Below are 23,631 nucleotides of genomic sequence, written 5' to 3'. Positions count from 1 at the left end.
GCGTGAGAAGGCCCTCTGGGATTTTATTCATTGTGACGTAAGAAATGTTTCCTTGAGTACGTCCCGTTAGTCAGTGAAGTGAGGAAAAGCATACATATGACGGCACAGTCCACAAACTACAACACGAGATCAATCGTGACGTAAGACATCATCATGACGCAACAGTGTTCCAAGCGATTTTCGAATGGTGGCTCTTTTCGGAAGGGTGTTCTATAGAACAGCGTTCTTGTTGTTCTAACTACATACCGCAAGGGCACAGGTTGCTCTTGTGAGTATGCGGTCAACAATCTAACCTTCAAAGGATGACGACTGACACATCACCTGCTTGTAAACCAATGAAGATGTAGGCCGCTATGCTGACAAATGGAAAAGACCTGTATCTTAGGTAATGTTGATAGTCATTTGATGTTAATTTTCACACTGCATCTTAGCTGTTGGGTTGACGTAAGGTCGTCGACTGTGGTAACGTTAACGTTAACGGGCCCGCGGGGAGCTTTTCCTCAGCTTTTCCTCGGTCTAGCTCTCAAGCGCACCTGGGTCGAAAGGTTACTTGTTGTTATCTACGCGTATTTAGTGAGAGGTCACAATTACTGACGAAAAGTAGTGGATGCTACTTGAAACGTCTGACCGTTTCCAAAATCATATCCAGTTGTTTGAGTAATTGCTTTTTGGCGTATCTTATTACCTGGATGTCTAATCTTCATCGACGTATCAAGGATCATTACGGTAAGATTTGCCTGAGCTCAGTGAGGGATCTGGAGAACACCAGCAGGAAGATTGCGGACTACCGGAACCATCTACGCTTCAGTTTACGGTGCCTCAAGGTAAGTGTCACCACGGTGGTCACGTTGCTATGGATCTGTCAGCGTTGTTATGCAAAAGTTTCCCGCCCACAAGCGGGGGTGCCATTAGCCGGGCGGTATAAAATAACAACAACACAAATCTTGCACAAAATAACGCATGATCTGATTATCGCACTAAGAAAAAAATACATGCACACGCAAACTACATTAGTTCGCTTTGAAAATCTGAATAATATACGAGTTGACCGCGAACACGGCGCTTCAAATTACCCGCGTTTGATACGTGTATGTATAGGTTGCTTTCGGTCATTGAACTTTGAACCTATGGACTTTTTGGTCTAATTTACGTAGCAAACAATAGTTTTATACATACTTTAGACTTTAGGAACTTTGAATCCAATTTCTATTGAGTAGTTTTTGATGTCTGAGAGATTTTAACTTATTTCGCCAATTTGTTTGGACGTCTTCTCCCATAGTTCCTTATCGGCCCAATAGAATCTTATAATTTTTTTTCAAGATGGCGGCTAGATAGTTGGCTTTCGGACGGTTGTTTTTTTGTCGAATTCCAGCGTTGGTATCGGGAGATATCGCCCAAAATACGAATCGAACGCTTTATTTAGAACTTCACGTGGAAGAATGGTTATGTTCTGGAAAGATAATGAGCTTGTCGGTAAAGATCACAGTACTTCGCTAGCGTCTGTTCTGGGGCGGTTAATCCAAATGCAAATGAGTGGGAAATACCTCCATTGTATTTGTCGCCCGGGCCAAGCGAGATAATTACCCGCGAATTTCAACTACCAACGAGGCCGCGAGGGTTTGTACAGACAGAAACCTCGACCAATTTCTAATAAAAAGACGCCTGAACGGTACCATTGGTGATTGAAATACGCGTGGGTAAAATAATGTAAAAAAAGAAATACACGAATAAGACCCGCAAGTGTGTTATCTGAAGAAACCAGAACATGGCGTCGAAACATGGCGTCGGTTTGAAAACAAAGGAAAATCCAGTTCTGCTGTCAAACAATCACACTCTGATCTCTTCCGTATTTCCCTAGCAGTTGATTTACTCATTGATTTACTCATGGGTATTTTTATACAACGTTCATCTCCTTTGTATAGGAATGCACCAATTTTTTCTACCAGTCAAAGCTGCCAGGAAATTGTTAGTGTCAGCACAAGCCGACACATTCGGCATATCAAACGCTGGCGTGTACACTGTTACCACGATGGAATTACGGTCTTTAGACCGCGTTATAGTACAAAAATGACGAGAAGGAGTTTGTTATTAGAAAGAATACGTTTTTAGATCGGAAAACGTAGGGTGTGATTATTGAGTGGCTGTGTAGGACAGCGCCAGACACGTCGGTACACCAGTTCTTGTCAAACACGGAAATGTATCAAGGTGAGTGCTACGTTTTGGGGTCTCTGTATGTGGTAAAATATAATGTTTTTGTTTACAATGAAAATATTCAACTTCATCTATGAACTATTCGAATTCTATTTGTTAATTTAAATTTCTGCGTGTTTAAGAAAGTAATGTACGGAATAAAGGCCGGGGTATTGTTTATCATATCGGCGGGTTCTGCGGCGTCTCCGGCGGTTGCGCATATAGTCTAGAACCCTCGGCCGGGAATTACGGTGAGTTATGGCGGAAACTGGGATATCTTGATGGCCTTAGTTTGGGCGTTCTGTGTGGTAGGATAGACCAAAAATATAGCTAAGAAAGAATTGAAACGGTGGTGTCAGTATGAAGCTTGAGAGCGTGGGAATGATTGAAATGAAAGCTGGGGTATTGTTAATGTGTTAACCAGAGAACAATAGAGGCGGAGACAAGGCGTGCATTTGAAAGGACAAGTTCGCGGGCAAAATCCTGCTCGGCTTGGTGCAACCAAAACAAATCTAGTTCCCGCCTGCAAAGGCGTAAACCAATCAGCTACTGTTGCCAGTAGTGACAGGGGTGATTGACATCGATTCCTCATCAATATGCATGCTTTACAAGTGAGGAAAAATCAAGGCCTTTTTGACCACCGTGCACTCCTGTCAGTTTGCGCCTAAAGACCTCCATCAAAGGCTTCAACGCCAACAAGATAATTTCTAGCGCGGAAAGAAAGCTACCAAACGAAAGAGTAAGACAGATCAACTACATTGTCAACTAAATTGGATGGACTAAACGCAAGAAAATCTAATCTTGAACAAGTACTGAGGGAACGATTATCAGAGGAGACTTTTGCCGAAACTAAAGAGTTCATAACACGGGGACAGCTCTCCCAACACGAGAAGGGTAAATCTAGACAGAAGAGCAAATTCGAACGCCTACAGCAAAAACAAGTGAACAGCACAGCGGATAGTGACCCTAATTGGAGATCTAGCAGTCCAAACCCTCAAACTACAACACAGACTAGAACAGATGAGCGGTGGGTAAAAAACCTTAGTAGCCATACCCTTACAGAGCCAGAGAAATCGCTGCTTTCTAGAGGTCTCAATTTTGCAGTAACACCTAACAAAATCCCCAACATCGATATTGTCACAGAGACCGAGTCAGCAATTCGACGAGCCCATATGTCATACAAACAGGCTGAAGCCTTACGCACTAAAGTAGCTACCACTCTGAAAGTCTCTAAACCCCCTGCTAGTAACATTACCCGGGAGGAACAAACCGCTCTCAAGGATTTGGCCACTAATCAAGACATAGTGATTCTTCCTGCTGACAAAGGCAGATGCACAGTAGTCTTAGACAGGGAGCAGTATGACAGGAAGATACAGGACCTCTTAGGGGACAAAGACACATACAAGCCTTTGAAAAGAGATCCCACTACCAAGTTTAAGAGGGAAATCATTGAAGCCCTCAAGAAATTAGAAACTGATGAAGCTCTGGATCATGTCACCTATCTAAAAATCAAACCCAAATCGGAACAACCCCCTGCTTTCTACGGCCTCCCCAAAATCCACAAACAGGACGTCCCTCTACGGCCCATAGTTTCTGGTATAGGCTCAGTCACCTACGGGGTAGCAAGTTTTCTAGCGAAGATTTTGGGACCTTTAGTGGGGAAGTCTCAACACCATGTACAGAACAGTGCAGATTTCGTAAACAAAATCAAAGACATCCAGTTAGACGAAGATGATATCATCACTTCGTATGATGTGTGCTCTCTTTTCACCTGCATCCCCCCCAAAGAAGCGGTGTCAGTAGTCAGGGAAGCCTTAGAGGCTGACAACACACTAGCAGACAGAACCAAGTTATCTGTGGACCAAATATGCAAGCTGCTAGACCTCTGCCTGGGGTGCACATACTTCACTTACAAAGGACAATTCTTCCAACAACTGCACGGCTGTGCTATGGGTTCACCAGTTTCGCCCATCGTGGTAAACCTGTACATGGAGAAATTTGAGAACAAAGCCCTCAGTACTTTCAAGGACACTCCACCGGCCAACTGGTTCCGTTATGTAGATGACACTTGGTGCAGACTAAAGAAGAGAGTAGCTGATGATTTCTTTGAACATATCAACCAGATAGATGACAACATCAAGTTCACACAGGAGTCGAGTCAAGATAATATGCTCCCTTTCCTAGACACCAAAACCATCATAGAGAAGGATGGCCGCCTCCAGTTCGAAGTATACAGGAAGCCGACCCATACCGATCAGTATCTGGCCTTTGATTCTCACCACCCTTTGGAACACAAACTAGCAGTTATAAAAACTCTCTTTCATCGGGCAGACAACATCATCACCTCAGACACGGCCAAAACAGACGAACATAGACACCTCCGAGGTGCCCTGGGCAAATGTGGCTACCAAAGATGGACTTTCAACAAAGCCCTCAAACCATCTGACCAGTCCAAGAAAACGGCTAAGTGTACACCGTTGACCAACAGAAACAAGGCCAACATTACTATTCCTTATGTACAAGGAGTGTCCGAAAAACTCCGACGGATCTTCCAAAACTTCAACATTGCCACCAACTTCAAACCTCAATCAACTCTTAGACAAAGACTGGTACATCCTAAAGACCGACCCCGCAAAGGCAGCAAGGCCGATGTCATCTACAGACTCAAATGTGAAGAACCCAACTGCCACAACACTTATATCGGAGAGACCAGCCGATCACTTAATGAAAGGTACAAAGAACATTGCGCTAACCGCTACTCCTCGGCCATTTTCCACCACCTAAAACACAACCAGGGGCACTCGTTCAATCTCGAATCCACTGATATCCTTGACCGCGAACCCCGCTGGTTCGAACGTGGAGTAAGGGAGGCAATATATGAGAGGATATACAATCCAACCCTCAACAGGAAAGGAGGGCTAAGGGTGGAACTGTCTGGCACTTGGGACATAGCCTTGGGGGCAAACCAGCATTAGCTCCTATATTAAAACATTAGGAGCTATTGTCCCCTTTTACTTCAACCTTGTCTTGAGTTGTCTAATTCGCTTTCTATTGGACTATCTAAAAATTTGTCTTCTCCTTTTTTGCATATCAATTCATAGTTCGTGGTTATAAACCTGCTGTTCAACTGATCTTGCTCACAGTCACTGACGAAAAGTAGTGGATGCTACTTGAAACGTCTGACCGTTTCCAAAATCATATCCAGTTGTTTGAGTAATTGCTTTTTGGCGTATCTTATTACCTGGATGTCTAATCTTCATCGACGTACAATTTCTGAGCTTCAAAATTATGTATAACTGCTTTTCATGTCACTAACACACTGTTGGTTTGTTCTGAAACCTACAGGACTTATCCTGGTGCTGTCCTGGTGGCACCAGTCTGTCCCCGTGACTGGTCAAAGTTGCGGACCAACAAGTTTTTCCTCAGGACAGGGGACAGTCACTTCTCCAAACTATCCCAGCAACTATAACAACTACCTACTCTGTAACTATGACTTCACGGCGTCAGGTGGTGAGTATGGTGCTCCTCACCTCACCACTCATATCTATACACCCTCATAAAAGCCTTGCTCGTTCTACTGGCCACCCACCACCACCATCGCATGCCCATACAATAGTCTCGTCTTAGATCATTATTGTTAATTAAGAATAAATGATGTGATCACTATAATCACAATTACCGTCCATAGTTCTGAACACTTCCCTGTCCTTGGTGCTGATTTGACTTCATGTGCAACGCAAAGAGGTTCTTGTTGCTATTGAATGTTTCTACACCATCGGTGTACTTTGTATTACAGACGACCATGTGTGGATCAAGTTCACGGACTTCCATCTGGAGGATGGCCCGTCATGTGTGTGGGATGACGTGTCAATCTACGACACCTCGGCCAGTCCGTGGACGCAGATCGGAGAGAAATACTGCGGCACGGACACGCCCCCGTACGTAGTGTCTCCGGGACAAACACTACGCGTGCGCTTCAAGACCGACTACAGCGTCACGGCCAAGGGATTCTCTTTCGACTACTCGTTTGACAGCATAGGTGTGTGAAATTTTGAGCCTTTTTGTTGAATTGGGGCCGATTATAGTGAGAGGGCCGAGAGGGGGCGCTGTTTTATCAGGCTATCAACTAATATTTATCCAGCTTTTATCTAATAATAAGGATGTTCATGCGATTATTTGTCTACTATTGCTCTGCCATTGCGATGAGAGCCAGAGTGTGCCTGTGTTGTTTTCTCAGACGGCCTGGGAGACTGTGGGGTGACTGCTACCATTAGTAGCGGCTCGGGCGCGATCACCTCCCCCAGCTACCCAAGTGGCTATCCCGACAACGCAAACTGTGTATATGAGCTGACAGCAGCCAGTGCAGACGATGTTATACAGGTCAGTCCTAAAGATTAGGTCTTCTTTTCATGGTGGTACTCAGGTACAGCATAAACACACAATTAACATCGGGGTGGTATTTTCTATGGGTGGGTTACAAAGAAGGTAACTAAGGTCGCTCGTAATAGCATTAGTTTACATCATTAAAAAATCAGTGACCCTCATTCCCTCTTTCTTTCCTAGCGAATTTTAAAAGTTTCAATTTTGGTCTGAGACAAGCTGCTTAACAGTCTCTTCCCACCCAGCTTTTCTTTGTGCAGTTCTCCCTGGACTCGGCAGGAGGAGACTCCCTAAGGATCGTCACCACAGGCGACCACCACGCCGGTGACACCGTGTACACACGGGACGATGCAAACTCCCTCCACGTGGCGGGAACCAGCCTGACCCTGACCTTCACCTCATCGGCTGGATCGCCCAATGGAGACGGTTTTCTGGCCACTTATTCGGTCCTCACAGACGGTCAGTAGAAATGTGTATCTGAGGCAATTGTTTAAAGCAGCAATAAGCAGAAACAACACACACGCTGTTATTTTCCTATTCATACATGATATATCTGAAAAGACATGATGAAATCGCATTGTCCTCAGGTGCTATCCTGGGTACGTGCGGAGGGACGTACACTGCAGACACAGGCACGATCTCCTCCCCAGGTTACCCTGGGAACTATGACAACAACGCCGACTGTTACTACTCCATCCAAGTCAGCGCCGGGCACATCGTTCAGGTAGGTTGGCTTTATGCATCATTCATTGTTTCCAAACTTCATGATCAGGACAGTTAGACAATGCACCTTAAAATTGTAGTGTAAGTAGCCTATATCGTTTAGACTATAACGTCGCTATAATGTCGTTTGCAGTTATCTTTTTGAGGATAAATCTCGCACTGCTGTCTTTTCCAGCTTGAGTTCACTACGTTCCACATCGCAGGGTACTGCTCCGATGACTCCCTCACCATCTATAACGGTGACAGCTCGTCTGCGCCCGTGATAGCGCACTACTGCGGGATGGGAGAACCCACAACATTCCAGTCCCCCTCCAACGCTGTGTACCTGGTCTTCACCTCAAACTCCTACGGGAACGCGGAGGGGTTCCGGGCTGACTACACTGCTATCTCCAGCAGTGCCATCCAGACAACAACTGTGTCGCCAACAGGTAACGTTAGGTGTTTCAAGATCTGACCAATGTCTCTGATCGAAAAGTCCGTATCTTAATATTGTAGATCTCTGCCCGCACAAGACTCAATTCTCAAGACTCAGACTGCATAGACTCGAGTATAATCAGATTATTTTCGTCGCCCTAGGTCCAACGGAAGAGACCCCTTCAGACGGCATGCCCAGTAAGTATGTCGCTTGCTTCTTACACATTACATATGTATCAATGTACTGCTGCAGCTGATTTATATGTTTAGCCATTTATGATTATTTCTTCAAACTGTTAAAGATATCATTATTATCTCCATACTTTTGATACTACCCCAATCTCGTGTCCAACCGTCAGTCTGTGACACCCGCTTCCTGAGTGACCCCACCGTTCCCGTGGTATCTCACGACGGCTACTCCTCCGGCATCAGCTACAGCGCCGACACCAGCTGTACGGTCGTCCTGACCACCAGCCACGGCAACAAGATCAACGTATGGATAGAGAACATGCACATCCAGGAGTGTGGAGGACAATGTAGGCTCTGATCAAGTTTCTTTGCATCACTGAACAATCGCAGATTTTTATGGCACTGTAACTTTGAATTCAACCGCTGTAGTTTTCAGTTTAATCACTGAATCATCGCCCATAGTTCCAAATTTTCCCCTGTCCTTGGTGCTGAATTGTCTTCATATGCAGCGCAAAGAGGCTCTTGTTGCTATTGTGTGTTTTATACTATGGCCATTGCTGTCATTGTGACGGTTTAAAAGATTGTGACGAACTTAAACATCTGTCCCGGTTCTGTTTGATTGGATGTTACATTTTCCCCACAGCATGCACTTGTGACTACTTGGAATTTCAAGGCATTGAAGTGCACGACTCCCTGCGCTACTGTGGCGACTTGGACCACCCTGAGTATCTGACCTCGTCCGGACACATGGTCGTGGTGACCTTCCACACGGACAGCAGTGTCCAGAACTCCGGCTTCAAGATAGCCTGGAACAGTTATGATTATGGAACAGGTGATGACTGGTCAATATTTCACCTAGAGGGTTAGATTTTTCAAAAGATTCTACGGCTGTCCTTATGTAAAGAAATTACAATTGGGACATGGCAATGTAACATGCAGGGATTATATACGGTAGACACTGAGATTAAGGAGGTTAACCCTCCAAAATGTACCAAAGTCTGATGGACGGTGCACGGAGCCATTCTGGACCGGCGTTCCATCTCTTGTCTAGTAGCTGATGTAGCAAATCTAACTTGTGCATGATGGCACTAAAGATGTCACAGCAGTGAGTAATGAGGTAGATACAGAATGAGCATTACACCCATTTGACAATGCCAAATGTATGGTGATTATGTCTTCTTTTTCTACCCTGTTCTGTATTGTTTTCTCCATCAGGTGAGAGCGGCTGCTCAGAGTTCTGGTGTCCCGCAGACTCCATGTGCATCCCCCACTCTTGGGTGTGTGACGGCGTGGATCACTGCTCAGACAAGGCAGATGAGTACTGTAAGTAAAATATCTGCTCTGACTGTTTGCAACAGCATCCAGTATCTGTTACTGTGTTTGATAAGCCTTGTTTCAGATTCGCTGTGAATTCCAATGCCGTTTTGGTCAACTTATTTCTTTCTTTTTGCTCTTAAGTATTTCATATCACCTGAACATATTTTACTGAAAAAATTACAAAATGTGCAAATCTGTCTGCTTAACATGTAAAACCCTCTGAACTTTCCAGGTGTTTACCCTTGGGATAGCCCACTGTCAACTGAACAAATCATGATAATCGTCTTCGTGTCATGTACGGCTATTGTTCTGATAGCTGTGTGTGTGCCCACCATTCGCTACTGCTGCCGCCGCCAGCCACAGCAGGTCAATGTCATCGTGCCACATGGACATGACCCCGCCTACTACAGGTCAGTGACAGGTCAGGTACAAGGAAGAAAGGAGAAGGGTAAATTAGAAGTATGGAAGAGAGACATTGTAAAGAAATATTGTACTGATTAGTGTAATATTGTGCAATACTGGAGGTCAAACTTTGCTTTCGCTCCAACTCTTTGATAAAGGCAATAGATAGATAGAGCGTAGCCGCGGCGACTCTAATGGGAAGACGTATTTACTTGTATATTATACAGTGTCTTCCAAAAGAAGACACTGTATAATATACAAGTAAATACGTCTTCCCACTAGAGTCGCCGCGGCTAGATAGAGCAATGCAAATTACGTGTTTGTACTTTTTCAGCCAAGGTCCTTATGGTGTACCCTCAGGGCATGTGTACCATCCTCACAGTCACCATGCACTACCACCTCAACATGGGCCGCCACCTCCTCAACATGGACCAACTGGAGGAGTCCCTCCCCATTATGGACCACACCCTCCGAATGTTGGCCAAATGTTAGATCCCCCTGGTGAGATCTCAGCCTACCATAGACCACCCTCCCCATACCCTATGGATAGCATGGCTATGGACATGTACACCAAACAGGGGGAGTTACCTTCTCTCAATGTTAACGTTACCACAGCTGAGGATGTGGCCATGAGGCACCAACATGGCCCAGGCATCCCTCCTCCACCTGTCTACATCCCCCCGACACACCGCTGACATGGCTCTGTATCCGGCAAATTGTAGCTAGACAGCTTCTATACTATACTGCAATCACGGGTATTTGTGCAATGCTATACTGGAAGTATCCTCGGCATTGAGTATGTGAAAAAAAAGATTTGCATGCATAATGCATTTACTCAGACAAGCTTGCATCATCCCCATACATGTAAGACCAAATACATGTTGGAACTCGAATGGTCATGTTATTTTGTTGGTTAACCTGTCCAAAACCTGGAAAAAGAGTCACATATACGACAGACATGTAAAGCATTGTAGAAAATACGGCAATAAACATTTATTCAGCAACTCACTGCACAGAATATCATACACTTCTTTTATGTACAGATATACAAATAGTTTGGGATGGTCATACTTTCTTTCCTTTTTTACATACATGTATGTTTCTTTCAATTTCTGATATGTATATGTACAGTGTTCTTCCATACTTTGCTATTCTGACATAAGTCTTATATGATAAGAAAGGTTAAAAAGACTCAAAGTACAATATAGTTGGGCACAATTTTCTTTCACTTGATCTGATATGTTAGTAAGTTAGGACGGATTCTTAGTAACAATACAGTATGACACATTCACATCTACATCTTCATAAAGCAGCAATCTGCAAAATACACAACAGAAGATGAACGTTGTATCCTATGATCACAACAGACATAATATTCTGTTAAAAGACCTCTTTGCATTTGTGATGTTAAAACTTTTAACTGATATGCCATACTACACTTACACATGTTGGCAAGGTCACTTTAAATGTTATCATTACCATAAAGACTACATAACAAGTTTGAAATCCACAATATAGCATACAAGAGAAAAGTGGATACTATTAGGTTTTTAAACCAAGAATCAAATTATATCATAATTTTTATTATGTGAAATTGTCCTGATCATTACAACTGTTAAACATTCCTGTGAAAGGGGAGAAATTTCAGCTTATCAAAAAAATCTCCAACTTCTTTTTGAAAAGAAAGCACCAAAACATCATCCATAAAAAGATTCATACTTCTTAACTGTATCATTTTTAAGCTTTGTCACCGTAACTCTGACAGGTTACCGTGGTGACCACAGGACCACGCCTTTACTCCATCACCATCTCGCTCCTCAGGTTCTTCAGAGCATCGGGGCCGGGGAAGATCTTGTAGAAGTTCCTCCCCGTCTTGTCGTCAGGTGTGAAGTGGCGGTCCTTGGTGGGCGGGGAGGGGACTCTAGCCTTGGGAGGCGTCTTGAACAGGTTGTTGTCTCTCTCCACGGGGTGCAGAGGGGGGATGGAGCGACTGTGTAGAACACTTCTGTCCTTGTGGTACACACTGGGGGACAAGAAGAACAACGTTAGTCATGTGGCAAATACAATATGACATTGATATGATCATGATAACTTCGAATTCATTACAGTCATGTCATAAAACTTGAATAAGAACATGAACGATTTTTGACTGACACCTGTTACTCGCAGTAATTGGGCTGTGCTGAGGTTTGAAGGTTGGGGTTTACTGATCAAAAAAGGGTCATTTGGACAACCATTTTACCTGAGTGAGCTGTTCCACCATGAAACAATATGGACAAAACCCACAAAGTTGTCATACAAGAAACCTACGGACATCCCTATATCAGCAACATTACTTCAGTGATGGTGTGCCCAGTGGTTGAAAAAATCCCAAGCACGTGCACCGACAATCACCTCTGAAGCACCCACAATGATCGACACACACAGTCTACCTACAGTGATCTTCCACCTTTGGTAAGCAGCAGCAGGAAGACATGCATATGGTGCATCAATAATGTTTCAGACAGTGACAAAAGTCATTGAAGCATCTCCTTGGCCATACAGACATTAAAAGCTGGGCTTGCCTATTGTTAACATTATGGAATGATGCAAGATGACCTCTCTATATATAGATAAATATTGTATATTGCTTCTTGGAAAATTCTTTCAACACAGAGTGATGCAGTAACTAGTACACATTTATATAGATACGTAACAGTTACTGCATCCTTTTGTGTTGAATCTTATAACATAATTGCCTTATGTATCCACAGGAGTGACATTGTCTTCAAGTGTTTGTTCACATAAGGACTCCCTACTTACTTGAAGTCGCCCCCTCTAGTTGAGATGAAGCGATCATGCTCCATGTCCCGTACTGGGATCTTGTTCTTCTCCAGCAGCCAGCTGTGCGCGGTGTGCGGTCCCGGCGTGAAGCCCGGCCCCCGCTCCTCTCCCTCGTTCTCCACGGCGGGGAGGAGGGTCTTACCGGCTTCTCGACTGTCCCTGTCCACACTGGGGTAGTTCACCACTGACAGCGGGGGGATCTCCTTCAGAGAAAACCCTGCAATTGTATAATATAGAAAATCATTACAAAACTTGTTCACATACGAACAAGACCATTATTTATGCAGAATGTCAAATACATACAAGGACCAACTATACCCTAATCCAAACTTTATGCTCTGATGTATGCAAATACAATCATCTTTTAATTCCTATCAAGATGGGTTGTAAAGAAAATGTTATGGATCTTTTATGAGTATTGAAAACTTGCCATTCCATCTTTATGCAAGACATAACCATTTTGATGAAACAAATTATTGCCATTCTTTGTCATGGTTGATGCCTACCTGACTTGGACAAGGCCAGTTTCCTGGGATCATCTTTCAGCAGCCCCCGCAACCTGTCCAGCTGGTTGCCTGACCTCTTGCCTCGCTGCTTCAGCTCCGTATCTTTATTAATGCGGTGGAAGTGCATTTGTGTGTCGTTTGGAACTATCTTGGACCGCCAGTCCTCATAGTCCTTCATGGCAGCATCCATTATCTCCTCCTCACGAAGTTTCCCTAGAGTTATGTAATGGACCACAACTTTAACGACTTAACTCAGAAAATTGTGTAAGCAGTGAAGCTTTTAAATGAAAGACTGAGAAGTCATGCAGCGCACTCAATGACTTTCAGTTACTAAGTCTCGCAACTAAAAACATCCTGATATATTTCATCTGTTGCAAAAGACACCTGTGTGCACTACGTTTATAATATTCTGTCTTATGCCAATAGAGAGTGTGGGTAAAAAGTTGATACAATAATTTTCTTCATAGCAAGCTAATTAAGAAGTGTAAGTCAGCATTAATGTCTTACCAGGCAGGTGGATGGTGATGGGTGCCGAAGAACCAAAATGTAGAAGCGGTCTCTTCCAGAGGTCCAGGTCGCTTGTCCGCTCGTCCCAACTGTACCGCTCCCGTCGGGGAAGGGTGGGTTTCAGCTGAGCAGCGTGCAGGAGGCCTTCCCTCCATGGCTGCGAGAGAGATAAAAATTGTGAATTAATCTGTTGTAGTCAGTCAGTGCTTATGAGAACAAGTATCATCATACCATCAAAAGATTGTGCATTTAGACCAAATCATCACACAATATAAGAACTGATAATAGTTATTAATATGTGTGACTGTACCTTTCTAAGGTCATCGACCCTGGCTTCCCCAGGCTTGTGGGGATGGACATTACACTCCAGGGTTGTCTTCATCCCAGGGTAGATGAAGCCGTCCTTCGTCCTCCACATGTCCCTGGACTCTGTCGCCTGCTGCTTCCTCACTGCCTCCAGGTCCACCGGGTCTACTGTCATGGAGTGGTGGTAGTCCTGGCACAGGGTGAACCTGGCATCAGGCTCCTGAGGGAGGGGGGCATCATGGATTAAAGACTCAGCCATGCAGGTATGAGAATCAATCTTTAGCTGTTAAACTTAAACGACGAACCCTCGTCGCAGAGCTGAAGAAGATTGGTGGATACTGTTTGAAACCTATGAAAGCTTCCACATTCAAGTCGAGAGTGTTAGTCTAATTCCTCATATTTCATTGTATCAGTACGATTTAGCCTGCATTGAAGCATCTATGGACTGCTAATGGGTTAACTTTTCTGGTCTTCTTTTTCTTCAAAAAGTCTGCATTAGTAGCAAGATAACATGTTTTCACACAACCTCTAAGACACAGGAACTTCAAAATTTATTCTGAAAAAAAAAAACTACAAACAGTACACACCTTAGCAAGTTCCTGTCGTAACAGTTCCTTGGCGAGTTCTGTGGAGTTGAGTGCCTGTGTACTGTAGTTGTGCACTCTTCCATGTACAGGCATGGCAGCAATGGTTTTTCCCTTCTTGTGCTTTGGTATTCTTGCCAGTTGGTCCACCAAATCCTGAAAAAAATTGCGTGGTTAAAGTTGAAGAACAGCTGGTAAACGTTGTATTGTCTTTTTATATGAAACATTTCATGGGTAAGAAAAAGTACTGTAACATCAGTATCACTGCCAAGGAAATGCAAGAGATTAACTTCATGATGATGTACAATTGTACATAAAACTTTTTCTGGTAGCAAATAAACAACTATCTACCGGTACCACAGTAACACAGAAACTTGCTAGGCTGTAACTCACAATGTTTTCCCTGACATAGTCCCGGAGTGGCCCCAGCATTTCTCTCTGCTTGACAAACTCCTCATACTCATAGTTGTACATGTCCAGTGGGGTCCACGGGCGCCGCATGTCCATGGGAGTGGCTGTGAACTCATCTGATGGCTGCTCTTCGCTGTCAGGCTTCTTCAGATCTGTGGAAACATTTCACCATGCCAATGTAAGCTGAGATGTCAAGGTTCTTGTACACTTACAATTGTCAAATTGCACTTCTTTTTAATCAGTGATTTCTGTGATTGAATCTGTGCCTATACCATCTTCAATTACATAGTATTTTATGGTACAAAAGTCCTGACTCAAATAATTCTGTTGAGGGAAAGGCAAATGTGTACCACAGAAATCAAAATGATATCTATACCCTAAGGGTTATGGTTGGATTCAAACTTTTCTAACAATGTCTACTAGTAGGCACCTTCAAAGTCCTCCATAGTGAGTGGGATGCCAAACTCCTTGCTCATTGACACGACCATCTCTGCGGTGGGGAAGAGGTCATTGCGGGTCACGTCCCTGAGCTTGGTGGACTGCAGCATCTGTGCAATGGTCGAATAGATTTAGACTTTACACCATGGGAAGTAGAAGTAGAGAATAAACATAATGGTTTGTTGATTAGTTATAGCATTGTGAAAGAACAGAAGTTTATTTGGTACCTTGTCTATCCTAGCCAGGGAGTCAAAGCAGGGCTTGGGTACCATGTCCCTGACGTAGAGGAGGGGCTGCTGCACGATGACTGAGATCGGCTCGTGGAGACGCACACGGCATAGGTCAACATCCAACTCCGCATACAGCCGGCGGCGGAAAGTCATCTCCGAGTTATACAAAACTTTGAAGAAGACATCGTCTGAAGGTAGAAATATATACAAGAGTCATTAGCTGGGAAAAAGATTGATACAAATAAGTATAAACTCAAGTAGATGACATTTAAGTATCTTACACGTTGAATAAGATAAGAGTGATTACCTACTTACTGTCTCTTGAATTGTTTTACTGCTTTATCATAAAACTTGTTGGCTTTTAAAAAAATAGTTTCCTGCCTTTGACTGTACAAATACCTCCTTGACAAATTCACATTTCCTGTCTATCAAACTATGAAAGACCCACTACACCAATTACATTACAACCATACAACATTATCTTGTTCACTGATTTCTAAGACTACCAATAATTTGCAGACACACAGTGAAGGTAGTCCTTACCTGCCACCGCAGGCCTTGGTAGAGCAGTCCATATCCTGTGGATTGCCTTGTCTCTCAGTCCCTCCAACACAAACACATGCACCTCTCCATCCAGCACCTGGAAACCTGTCACAATGTCCAGTGACTTACTCTTCTGTTGTTCACTGTTGAAGAACGATAGAGTCACATTTTAGGATGAGGTATCAATAACTGCTTCAACAGTACACGAGAAACACAGTTTCCAACTTGATTTTAAAAGAGAATCATTTAGGAAAACTACACAACTGGATTTCCTACTGTATTGCTGTGAACCCCAAGCATGTAAACCAAAGAAGAAGTGTAAGGACTGAGTTACAGAGGTAAGGCAAAAGGAATACTGCACAGACATGGTAGAATTCAGCTGAACAAGCTATGAATAATGATTCGAGCAAGCAGATGCATAAGATCAGAAGAATGGAGGAAAGCACTTTTTGTATCCAATCAGATTGTTTTATCAATTCCTCTATGCAACACCATGCTCTACTTCTTAGGCACTCACACTGATAGCTTGTAGGTTGACAGTGCTGCCTCGATGACGTGCTGTGGCATCTGGTCCAGCTGCAGGGCAGCAGCATTGATGGCCGTCACTTCTGCCTGTAGCCGGTGCAGGAACTCCTTGTCGTGGTACGGGAACATGAAGATGATACGAGCGAACGGGCACTGAGGAGGCTGGAAAAAAAGATGGGGCCGTTACAAAGGCAAATTTTGCCAAGATAATACAATGTATCCAAAGTGATGACACCATGAATGATTGCAAAATTTGGAAATGATCCAATACCTTGACATCAACCGGCTCCTCAGGCTTCCCCCCATCGCTGGCTGTGTCTGCAGACTCAACCTTCTCTGGTGGTGTCTGGACCTTGTTCTTAAGCCTGGCAGGTGCCAGGTGCCGCAGGGGGTAGGCTACCTCCAGTCTGATCTTCAGCTGGGCATTGGTCTCCAGGTAGTGGCCTGTAGGCAATGGTGCAGCCTCTGTGGCGGAGGAATGTGAAGGAATTACAGTCATGAGATGCAACATACTAGTACTTGTCACCTGTCAGTAAAAGGCTGTGGTGGGTTAGGGTTAGGTCTAGCAGAATGTATTGTCTTAAGAATATCTTGAAGCAAGAGTAAATTTGTACAAAAGAGTGGTACCCACCTGGTCCATCCACTGCCCCGATGATGCCCACCAGTTTCCCGTTCTCAGTCCTGATGCCGGCCATGTCTGGCAGGGGACAACAGTGGATGGGTGCAGTCAAGTTCATGGACTTCTGTCCCAGCAGGAGGTCGGACATGTCGAACTTGGCCACGCCGTACGGGTCCCACACCTTCTCTCGCTCCTTCAGGGGGTTATGGGTCGTTCTTCTTGCTGAAGGAGGAGAGTTTGAGTTGGTTAGGTCATGTTGCAAAATTACAGGTATGATTTAACAAACTCAGGTTGTACTGTAGAATGATGTAAACTTTTCCCTGCTCTTTCAGTCATCTCTGAGAATACTAGTATCTCAAGGTAGATTCTTTTACTAAGCTCATACCCATACATGTAGTAAATTTTCATACACAAAAAAACTATTGTCAAACATTTTTGTAATCAAAATATGGCAGGCCTTTCTGTTAATCTCATGGACAGATTGAAAATCATTTTTGATCAGTGATGTTAAAGAAGATGTCAAAGTCTCACCTGTGATCATCCCCACATTGTGGATCTTGTCATCTTCCATATCATCACCAAAAATGGTTGGAGGTTTCTTCAGTGTAGAATCCAGCCGGTCTCGATCATGAACTTCAACTTCAAGGGGTGGGCCAATCAGAAACTCCCGCAGCTCTCCTGGGTCAAGGGTTCCTTCAGGAGACAATGAAGCAAATACAAGTTATAATGATATATTTAAAGTGACTACAAACATGTGCAGGGAAAGGCATCTCTAGGGTGTTGGCATTTTTGGCTTCTCAACTGTTCCATATTGAGATGTCACCAATACACCAAAAGCACAAACCTCTTAACACTTTAATCAGAATGTCTATAAAAAATGTTGTGTTGCAATTGTCATGTAAATTCCAAGTTAAAAAGATTAAGTTTGCTTACCTGTCAGAATGACGTTAAGATCATCCCAGTACACATTATTGTCCTGTTCCCTGCCAATGCTTCTGTGCACGTCCTGGTCCAGGAACTTGTAACAGATGTATGTTGGTTCACACCTAGGAGTTATAAAGATAATAATGATAACTTACACTGATGAATGTTTCAATTGTTTTGATGTTGAGTACTTTCTTTCTGAATAGGATGAATTCATATTAAGTCTTGAAATGGTAAATAAAACTGGGAAATACAAATGTATCAGCTTTGGGAAGTCAATCAAAACATGACTCTCATCTGGATTGGTTAACATCACACTTTTGCAAAAAAGTAACCATTTTATTTGCCTGCACCTATTAGACATCTCATCCAATCAATTTTTGATATTTGAAATGAGACAATTGGAAGTAGGACTGACTTGTCTTTGAGCAGCTGGTAGTTGAGGGGTGTGGCAGGCATGTTGGAGGCGTGGGCCACCTTGATGATGAGAGGGTTCAGTTCACGCAGGTGTTTCTCTGACATCAGGGCCCCGTCCAGTGCCACAGTCACATAAACATCCTGTATGAACGGGCCAGGCTTGTCCAGTCGGTTGGTTATCGACTGCTTTCCTGCAGAGTAAAACAAGGTTATGATCTTACATTTGAATGAAAATTAACACCGACTCCCGTGTGCCTTTAACCTGGTGCTAATGCAGGGTTGTCTCCTGGTTTAAAGTTAAATCTGTCATTTTAAGCTTACAATTTCATATCATGAATTTGTCATATTTTTTTGACAGACAAAGGGACGTTTTTGTCGTCCCAACTAAACAAGCAAATTTCCATCCCATGACAGAGGGGAGGGACAGGTCCTGGAGACAGCCCAGTGACTTCACTTAGTGTATGGTGCATATAAAATCTGTACAAAATTCTACAGAACTAATACAGGAGCTCAGATCTAGACAGCAAAGTCCACAGGGTGTTGCAAGCTGTAAATATGTTTGTCTATAAAAGTCTCCTACCTGCAAACAATATCTTCATTGACAACGGGATGACAGCAGCTCCAAATTTCTTAATGTTTTCCATTGCAGCTGCTGCAGAAGAGTCCTTCTTTCTGGTTTTCTTCTTGCCTCCCTCTTCTTCTGTTGGCAGAGGGTGCCGCAACTTTCCAAACTCGCTGAGCTGACGGGAAGGTTCTCTAGTGCTGGTTGCTAAGGTAACAGATGAAGGAGGGTTAGAGATTTCAAAAGACAGTTGACCATGATTTTGTTTCAAAACTTGGAACATGTTTTGCATTTAAGTGTAAAGCTGTTGTTCAAGAACTTAGAAGTTTACATTTTTCTTCAAAAGAATTTCATCTCCACCAACCTGCAACAGGGCTTGAGTCTCCTTTCTTGATTTCCTTCTCCACCCTCTGGTTGGCTCTTTGAACTCCCCCATGATCGGCGATCTCCTGCTCTGACACACGCCGCGCCATGGGTACGTGATAAGAGGAGGGCGTGGCTTCCTTGCTGCCCTTCTTACCCCTGCTCTCCACTTCTCTGGTCGGGGACACACCAGCCAGTTGACTGAGTCTGTCATATGTTCTGGGAGACATTGAAATACAGCATGAGTTTTGGAAAAAGGGGATGCTTGAGTGCTGTTTACAGAAGATAAATGAGATTAGGAATAGTCACTGTAGTCCATCTAAGGCTTAGACTGCAACTCACCTGATTCCCTCTTGTGACACTTCTTCTTCATCAACAGGAGAGGCAGGAGCCTTTCCCTGGGGACTGGGGGCCTTCACCCGGGGGCTGGGGGACTTCCCCTGGGCTGGGGACAGGGCCTGCGGTTCCTTGGAGGGGCTTCTGCCCTTTTCTGGAGAGGCCTCGTCTGGGACCTGCTTGTCCGGAGACTTCTGTTGTCCCGACTTCCCTGACTGACCTGCCTCCCCTGGAATGAAAACAATGTAAGTTAACCCTTCTGTGCGTGACCCCACTTCAACTCAACTTCAGCAATCATATGTTATCTCTAAAGCGTAGACATTCTGCTATTATATGTGGCACACAGCATTAACCTACCCTGCTGGTTCTTGCTGTACTGGTCCCTTTGCTTGCTGACCTCTGACCTGATGCCCTGCCGTGTCTTCAGCGGCTGCATGTCCACGAAGCTTTGCGACTGTTTCAGCACCAAGGACTTCACCCCCGCCAGCTCATCACCTCCCTGCAGGACATGTGACATTGCATTTCTTTGAATGATACAAGTGAAATTAAAGACTAGCCTCACTTCAATATCTTGGATAACCCACAGATATCCATGGTATACAAAGTGCGGATTTAAAAAGAAATGCTTGACAGACGTTTTCTGTTGCTTTTTGTATCAAATCACAATTGGCCAGCATCGATAGACCACGTTCCTACGCTTCTTTAGAAACGATGTGCTTGTGCCTACTTACCCCTGGCAGCCTGAAGGCCTTTGGTCGGTCGAACCGTGCCCGTGGTGACACCTTGTCCTTGCTGTCCCATATCCTCAGCTTCAGCTCATGTCTGTACAGCTTCAGCAATGTCTCTTTGGTAACTGTGATTTTGTGGCTGCAACACACATAAGAACATTACATCAAAATTCTGTTACCAACAATTAAATCTCATAGTAATGACGTTTCAAGAAATGGCAGTAGCGGCACAAAAACAGAACCTTTGGAGAGAGAAATTTTGGCCCCATGGCCCAAGTCAACCTATGCCACAGAGTTGCTGGAGGATCTAAGGTCTAAGGTAAGGTAATGATTGGTTAGGTGATACAACTTTTACTTTTTCCATTAATGATGATATTGTCTATGTTTGCTTTCAAATTCTCCGAGGTCTGACGCAGGCGACTGATAAGAAAAACAATGAACAGGTAAAATCTCAGGTGTGTTCAGGGCCAACAGATGGACAGGTGAAAATGCCTCACCTGTGTGTCCAGGCAACCCAGGTGAGCTCCCCCTCCATCCAGGTCTTCACCACCTTGGAGTCGTGTTCCGTGTAGATCTTGGCCGCCATTCCGAAGGTCACCAGGTCGACCTTCTGAGGCTCTGGGTCATCAGGGAGGAGATAGTACTCCAGGTGGAAGTAGTACTGGGCCTTGGGAGCCTCCAGGAGTCGCTTCTTCTTCTGAAGCATTTCTTCTATTGTGGGGCCTTCGTCTTCAACTGTGATAGAACAATTTTATGTCAGATATTGTCTCAGGTGGACTTCTATGTTCATTGTGATTCCATATCACTTATAAGGCTGCACCACAAGTATTTTTACTAATACACAAAAAAGGAATTGGCATGCAGTTAAAAAAAGAAAAAGAAATTGCATGCAGTTTTTAATCATCATTCATCAGCTTTTACAGACTTCATAAAAACTTTGATACATATAAAAAATGCCTGTAAACAAATAAACATACGAAAAAACCCCATACATTTAGATAGAAAAAAGGAAAACACCAGCTTGAGTGACAACTGTGCACCAGAGTGTGACATCTTTTAACAAGTGGTTCTAGTCTTTCTACCTCTCAACGTTAACCTTGAGCGTGTGCCCAACCTGCTACCAGCACGTGACATGCGTCGTGACATGTACGACACGTTTGAGGCACGTGATAGGCGTGACATGCGCGAGCGGTTGGTTGTGCGTGATGCGTTTTCCCATACTACGTCAGCATGTAATGTAAAGCGGTGACAGACATCATTAGCAATGTCAAAGAAAACCACTTTCATAATCAATTCATCAATTAATTACACATCATAATTATGGCATACATCATTAAACCATAAAAATGTCTGACATGTCAAAGCAAACTGGTAAATCAATGTTTCTTCTAACTGAAGTTATTTTAAAGTATGCACTGTTACCAATTGACTTTGAACTCTGAAAACCATTACAAAATTAGGGATTTGATTCAAATCTGTCTGGAGCGTTCAACGTTGATAGCAATATAATGGCATTACAAGTTGGTTGATAAACTTAATTTCTGTGGATCATCTCCCCCATTGTGATAAATAATTCACCACAAAAACCGCTTGAACAAATAACCGCCCACCAGTACAATACTCCAACAATAGCGCCGCCCCCAGTGAGACTAACTCCTGGCAGAGATATGTTGTGGGCTGGTGCGTCCTTTGTAATGATGACCTTTGCTGTGAATGGTACAATCCCAACTGAGAATAAGGCTCTCTGGGGGAGCCATCGGTAGAAAGGGGGTCTGATTTGAAACATATTGCTATTGTTTCCTTTATACAAGCCCTATAATTATGCATGTAAGGAAAAAAGGCTTCGTCCTTCTTATACTGAAAGACTGATGAATGTTTTCCTAAAATTTATTATGTCTTGTTTCCAAATGACAAAGCTTCATGTTACATCTATTATTCATGGTAAAGCTGTTTTCGTATTGTGTAGTTTTCATCACTGCCAAGTGTAAAGCCTGAATGGATAAATGGAATCTGTGTCATAAAAATGAGAAAAATCTCTCTTGTCCCACAGTTGCGTACCTTCAATACACACTAATTTTTCTAACAAGAGCAGCAGTGTAAAAGTTTTAAGCTATATCCATAAACCGCTGTAAAGAAGGGTGAACATCTGCTTCAGGGTGAAATGCAGAGCGATAAAGACGTACCTGTTGGAATAGCCATGGCAATCGTAATTGTCATAGTAACTTTGTGAGATTCCTCTCCCGTCCCATCATCCTTTGTACCAGAGGTTTTCTCTCCATCCTTCTTTGTCCCATCATCCCCTTCTTCAGCAGTTTCTGATCCTTCAGGTCCTTTTTCTGTACCATTCTCGACCTGTTTCCCATCGTCTTGTACTACAGCATTGTCTGCTTCTGTTACATTTTCTCCTTTTTCCGAATCTGTGATTTCAACTGATATGGTTGTTTCTGCTGTTGCTGAGGGCACCTCCCCCTCTTCAGGAGCACCCTGGCCAGTTGTATCGTCTGACACAGGCTCTATAATGGTCGGGATGTCAGCTGGCTGGTCGTCTGCCATTTTATGCCCTGGTGAAAAAAAGATATGATGACATGTATTTTATCAATGAGTGATTTTTAACGTTATTTTGACATGAGTGATAGCATCGCACTGAAAAAAAAAAGATCAAGCTATATGTAGTCAAACAAGGACATCACAAAAATAGGTTAATAGGTTAAAGTTAGGTCCAAAAAGTTGAAAAGTTTATCAACTTTTTACAGTTTTGGGAGTGACATGAATTCTATACTGATCAGAAACAGGTAAAGTTAAGGCCATTGTGGAGCTGCAGCGTCGATGGATCCTGATCGATAGGAAACTTCACTGAATACTTTTTAAACGTATTACTTCTTAGCTAACGCACTCCGCCCCTCCCCATCCACTGCAGTCTACATATCCTATGAATGATCAATCACATATCGCTGGATATAACGTTAACATTACTAGAACGGCGTTTCCAAAAGTAAATCAGTGGGTCACTGCACAACATAACTTTCAGAAATCGGAACAAGTGATCACAGATTTAAGACGTACCTATCGACTCTCTTGTATCTAAGTTCCTTGCACAAGTTATTGCACCGAGCTGAGGACTTCTATGTTGCCATCATTGACTGTATCCGGGAGGACCGCACTACACCCCACAAGTAAAGGCATTCCCCGGGGTA

The 23,631-nt window shown here is 43.7% G+C and overlaps 2 protein-coding genes across 2 annotated transcripts; one reads left to right on the top strand and one right to left on the bottom strand.

Annotated features, from left to right (window-relative positions):
* Window positions 1–201: 201 nt before the first annotated feature.
* LOC136435340 (CUB domain-containing protein 2-like) lies at window positions 202–10,623 on the top strand. Its single transcript, XM_066428769.1, has 13 exons — window positions 202–385; window positions 5,536–5,700; window positions 5,987–6,229; window positions 6,428–6,570; window positions 6,816–7,029; window positions 7,158–7,294; window positions 7,469–7,721; window positions 7,870–7,905; window positions 8,067–8,243; window positions 8,540–8,728; window positions 9,112–9,219; window positions 9,446–9,623; window positions 9,950–10,623. The coding sequence occupies exons 1-13, from the start codon at window positions 364–366 to the stop codon at window positions 10,308–10,310; spliced, it is 2,226 nt and encodes a 741-aa protein (XP_066284866.1). The 5' UTR covers window positions 202–363; the 3' UTR covers window positions 10,311–10,623.
* On the bottom strand, window positions 10,577–23,631 carry LOC136435339 (uncharacterized). Its single transcript, XM_066428768.1, has 24 exons — window positions 23,501–23,631; window positions 22,621–22,998; window positions 20,935–21,172; window positions 20,441–20,576; window positions 20,067–20,208; window positions 19,716–19,938; window positions 19,375–19,592; window positions 19,029–19,217; window positions 18,450–18,639; window positions 18,041–18,153; window positions 17,639–17,800; window positions 17,120–17,329; window positions 16,760–16,953; window positions 16,481–16,650; window positions 15,964–16,106; window positions 15,418–15,608; window positions 15,183–15,300; window positions 14,735–14,904; window positions 14,345–14,497; window positions 13,762–13,977; window positions 13,452–13,608; window positions 12,945–13,157; window positions 12,418–12,655; window positions 10,577–11,638 (listed from the first exon to the last, which is right to left on the bottom strand). The coding sequence occupies exons 2-24, from the start codon at window positions 22,988–22,990 to the stop codon at window positions 11,410–11,412; spliced, it is 4,383 nt and encodes a 1,460-aa protein (XP_066284865.1). The 5' UTR covers window positions 22,991–22,998; window positions 23,501–23,631; the 3' UTR covers window positions 10,577–11,409.

This window comes from Branchiostoma lanceolatum, chromosome 5, assembly GCF_035083965.1.
Source record: "Branchiostoma lanceolatum isolate klBraLanc5 chromosome 5, klBraLanc5.hap2, whole genome shotgun sequence".
In the NCBI taxonomy this organism is placed as follows: Eukaryota; Metazoa; Chordata; class Leptocardii; order Amphioxiformes; family Branchiostomatidae; genus Branchiostoma; species Branchiostoma lanceolatum.
Note: the sequence above shows the minus strand (reverse complement) of the source record. Positions and strands in the feature narration are given on the sequence as shown.

Coding starts and splice junctions, on each gene's coding strand:
- LOC136435340 (XM_066428769.1), top strand. CDS start 364: ATGGAAAAGACCTGTATCTTAG. Junction 386..5,535: donor GGAAAAGACCTGTATCTTAG/GTAATGTTGATA, acceptor TGAAACCTACAG/GACTTATCCTGGTGCTGTCC. Junction 6,230..6,427: donor CTACTCGTTTGACAGCATAG/GTGTGTGAAATT, acceptor TTGTTTTCTCAG/ACGGCCTGGGAGACTGTGGG.
- LOC136435339 (XM_066428768.1), bottom strand. CDS start 22,990: ATGGCAGACGACCAGCCAGCTGACATCCCGACCATTATAGAGCCTGTG. Junction 21,173..22,620: donor TGCCATGGCTATTCCAACAG/GTACGTCTTTAT, acceptor GTTCTATCACAG/TTGAAGACGAAGGCCCCACA. Junction 19,939..20,066: donor GTACAGCAAGAACCAGCAGG/GTAGGTTAATGC, acceptor TTTTCATTCCAG/GGGAGGCAGGTCAGTCAGGG.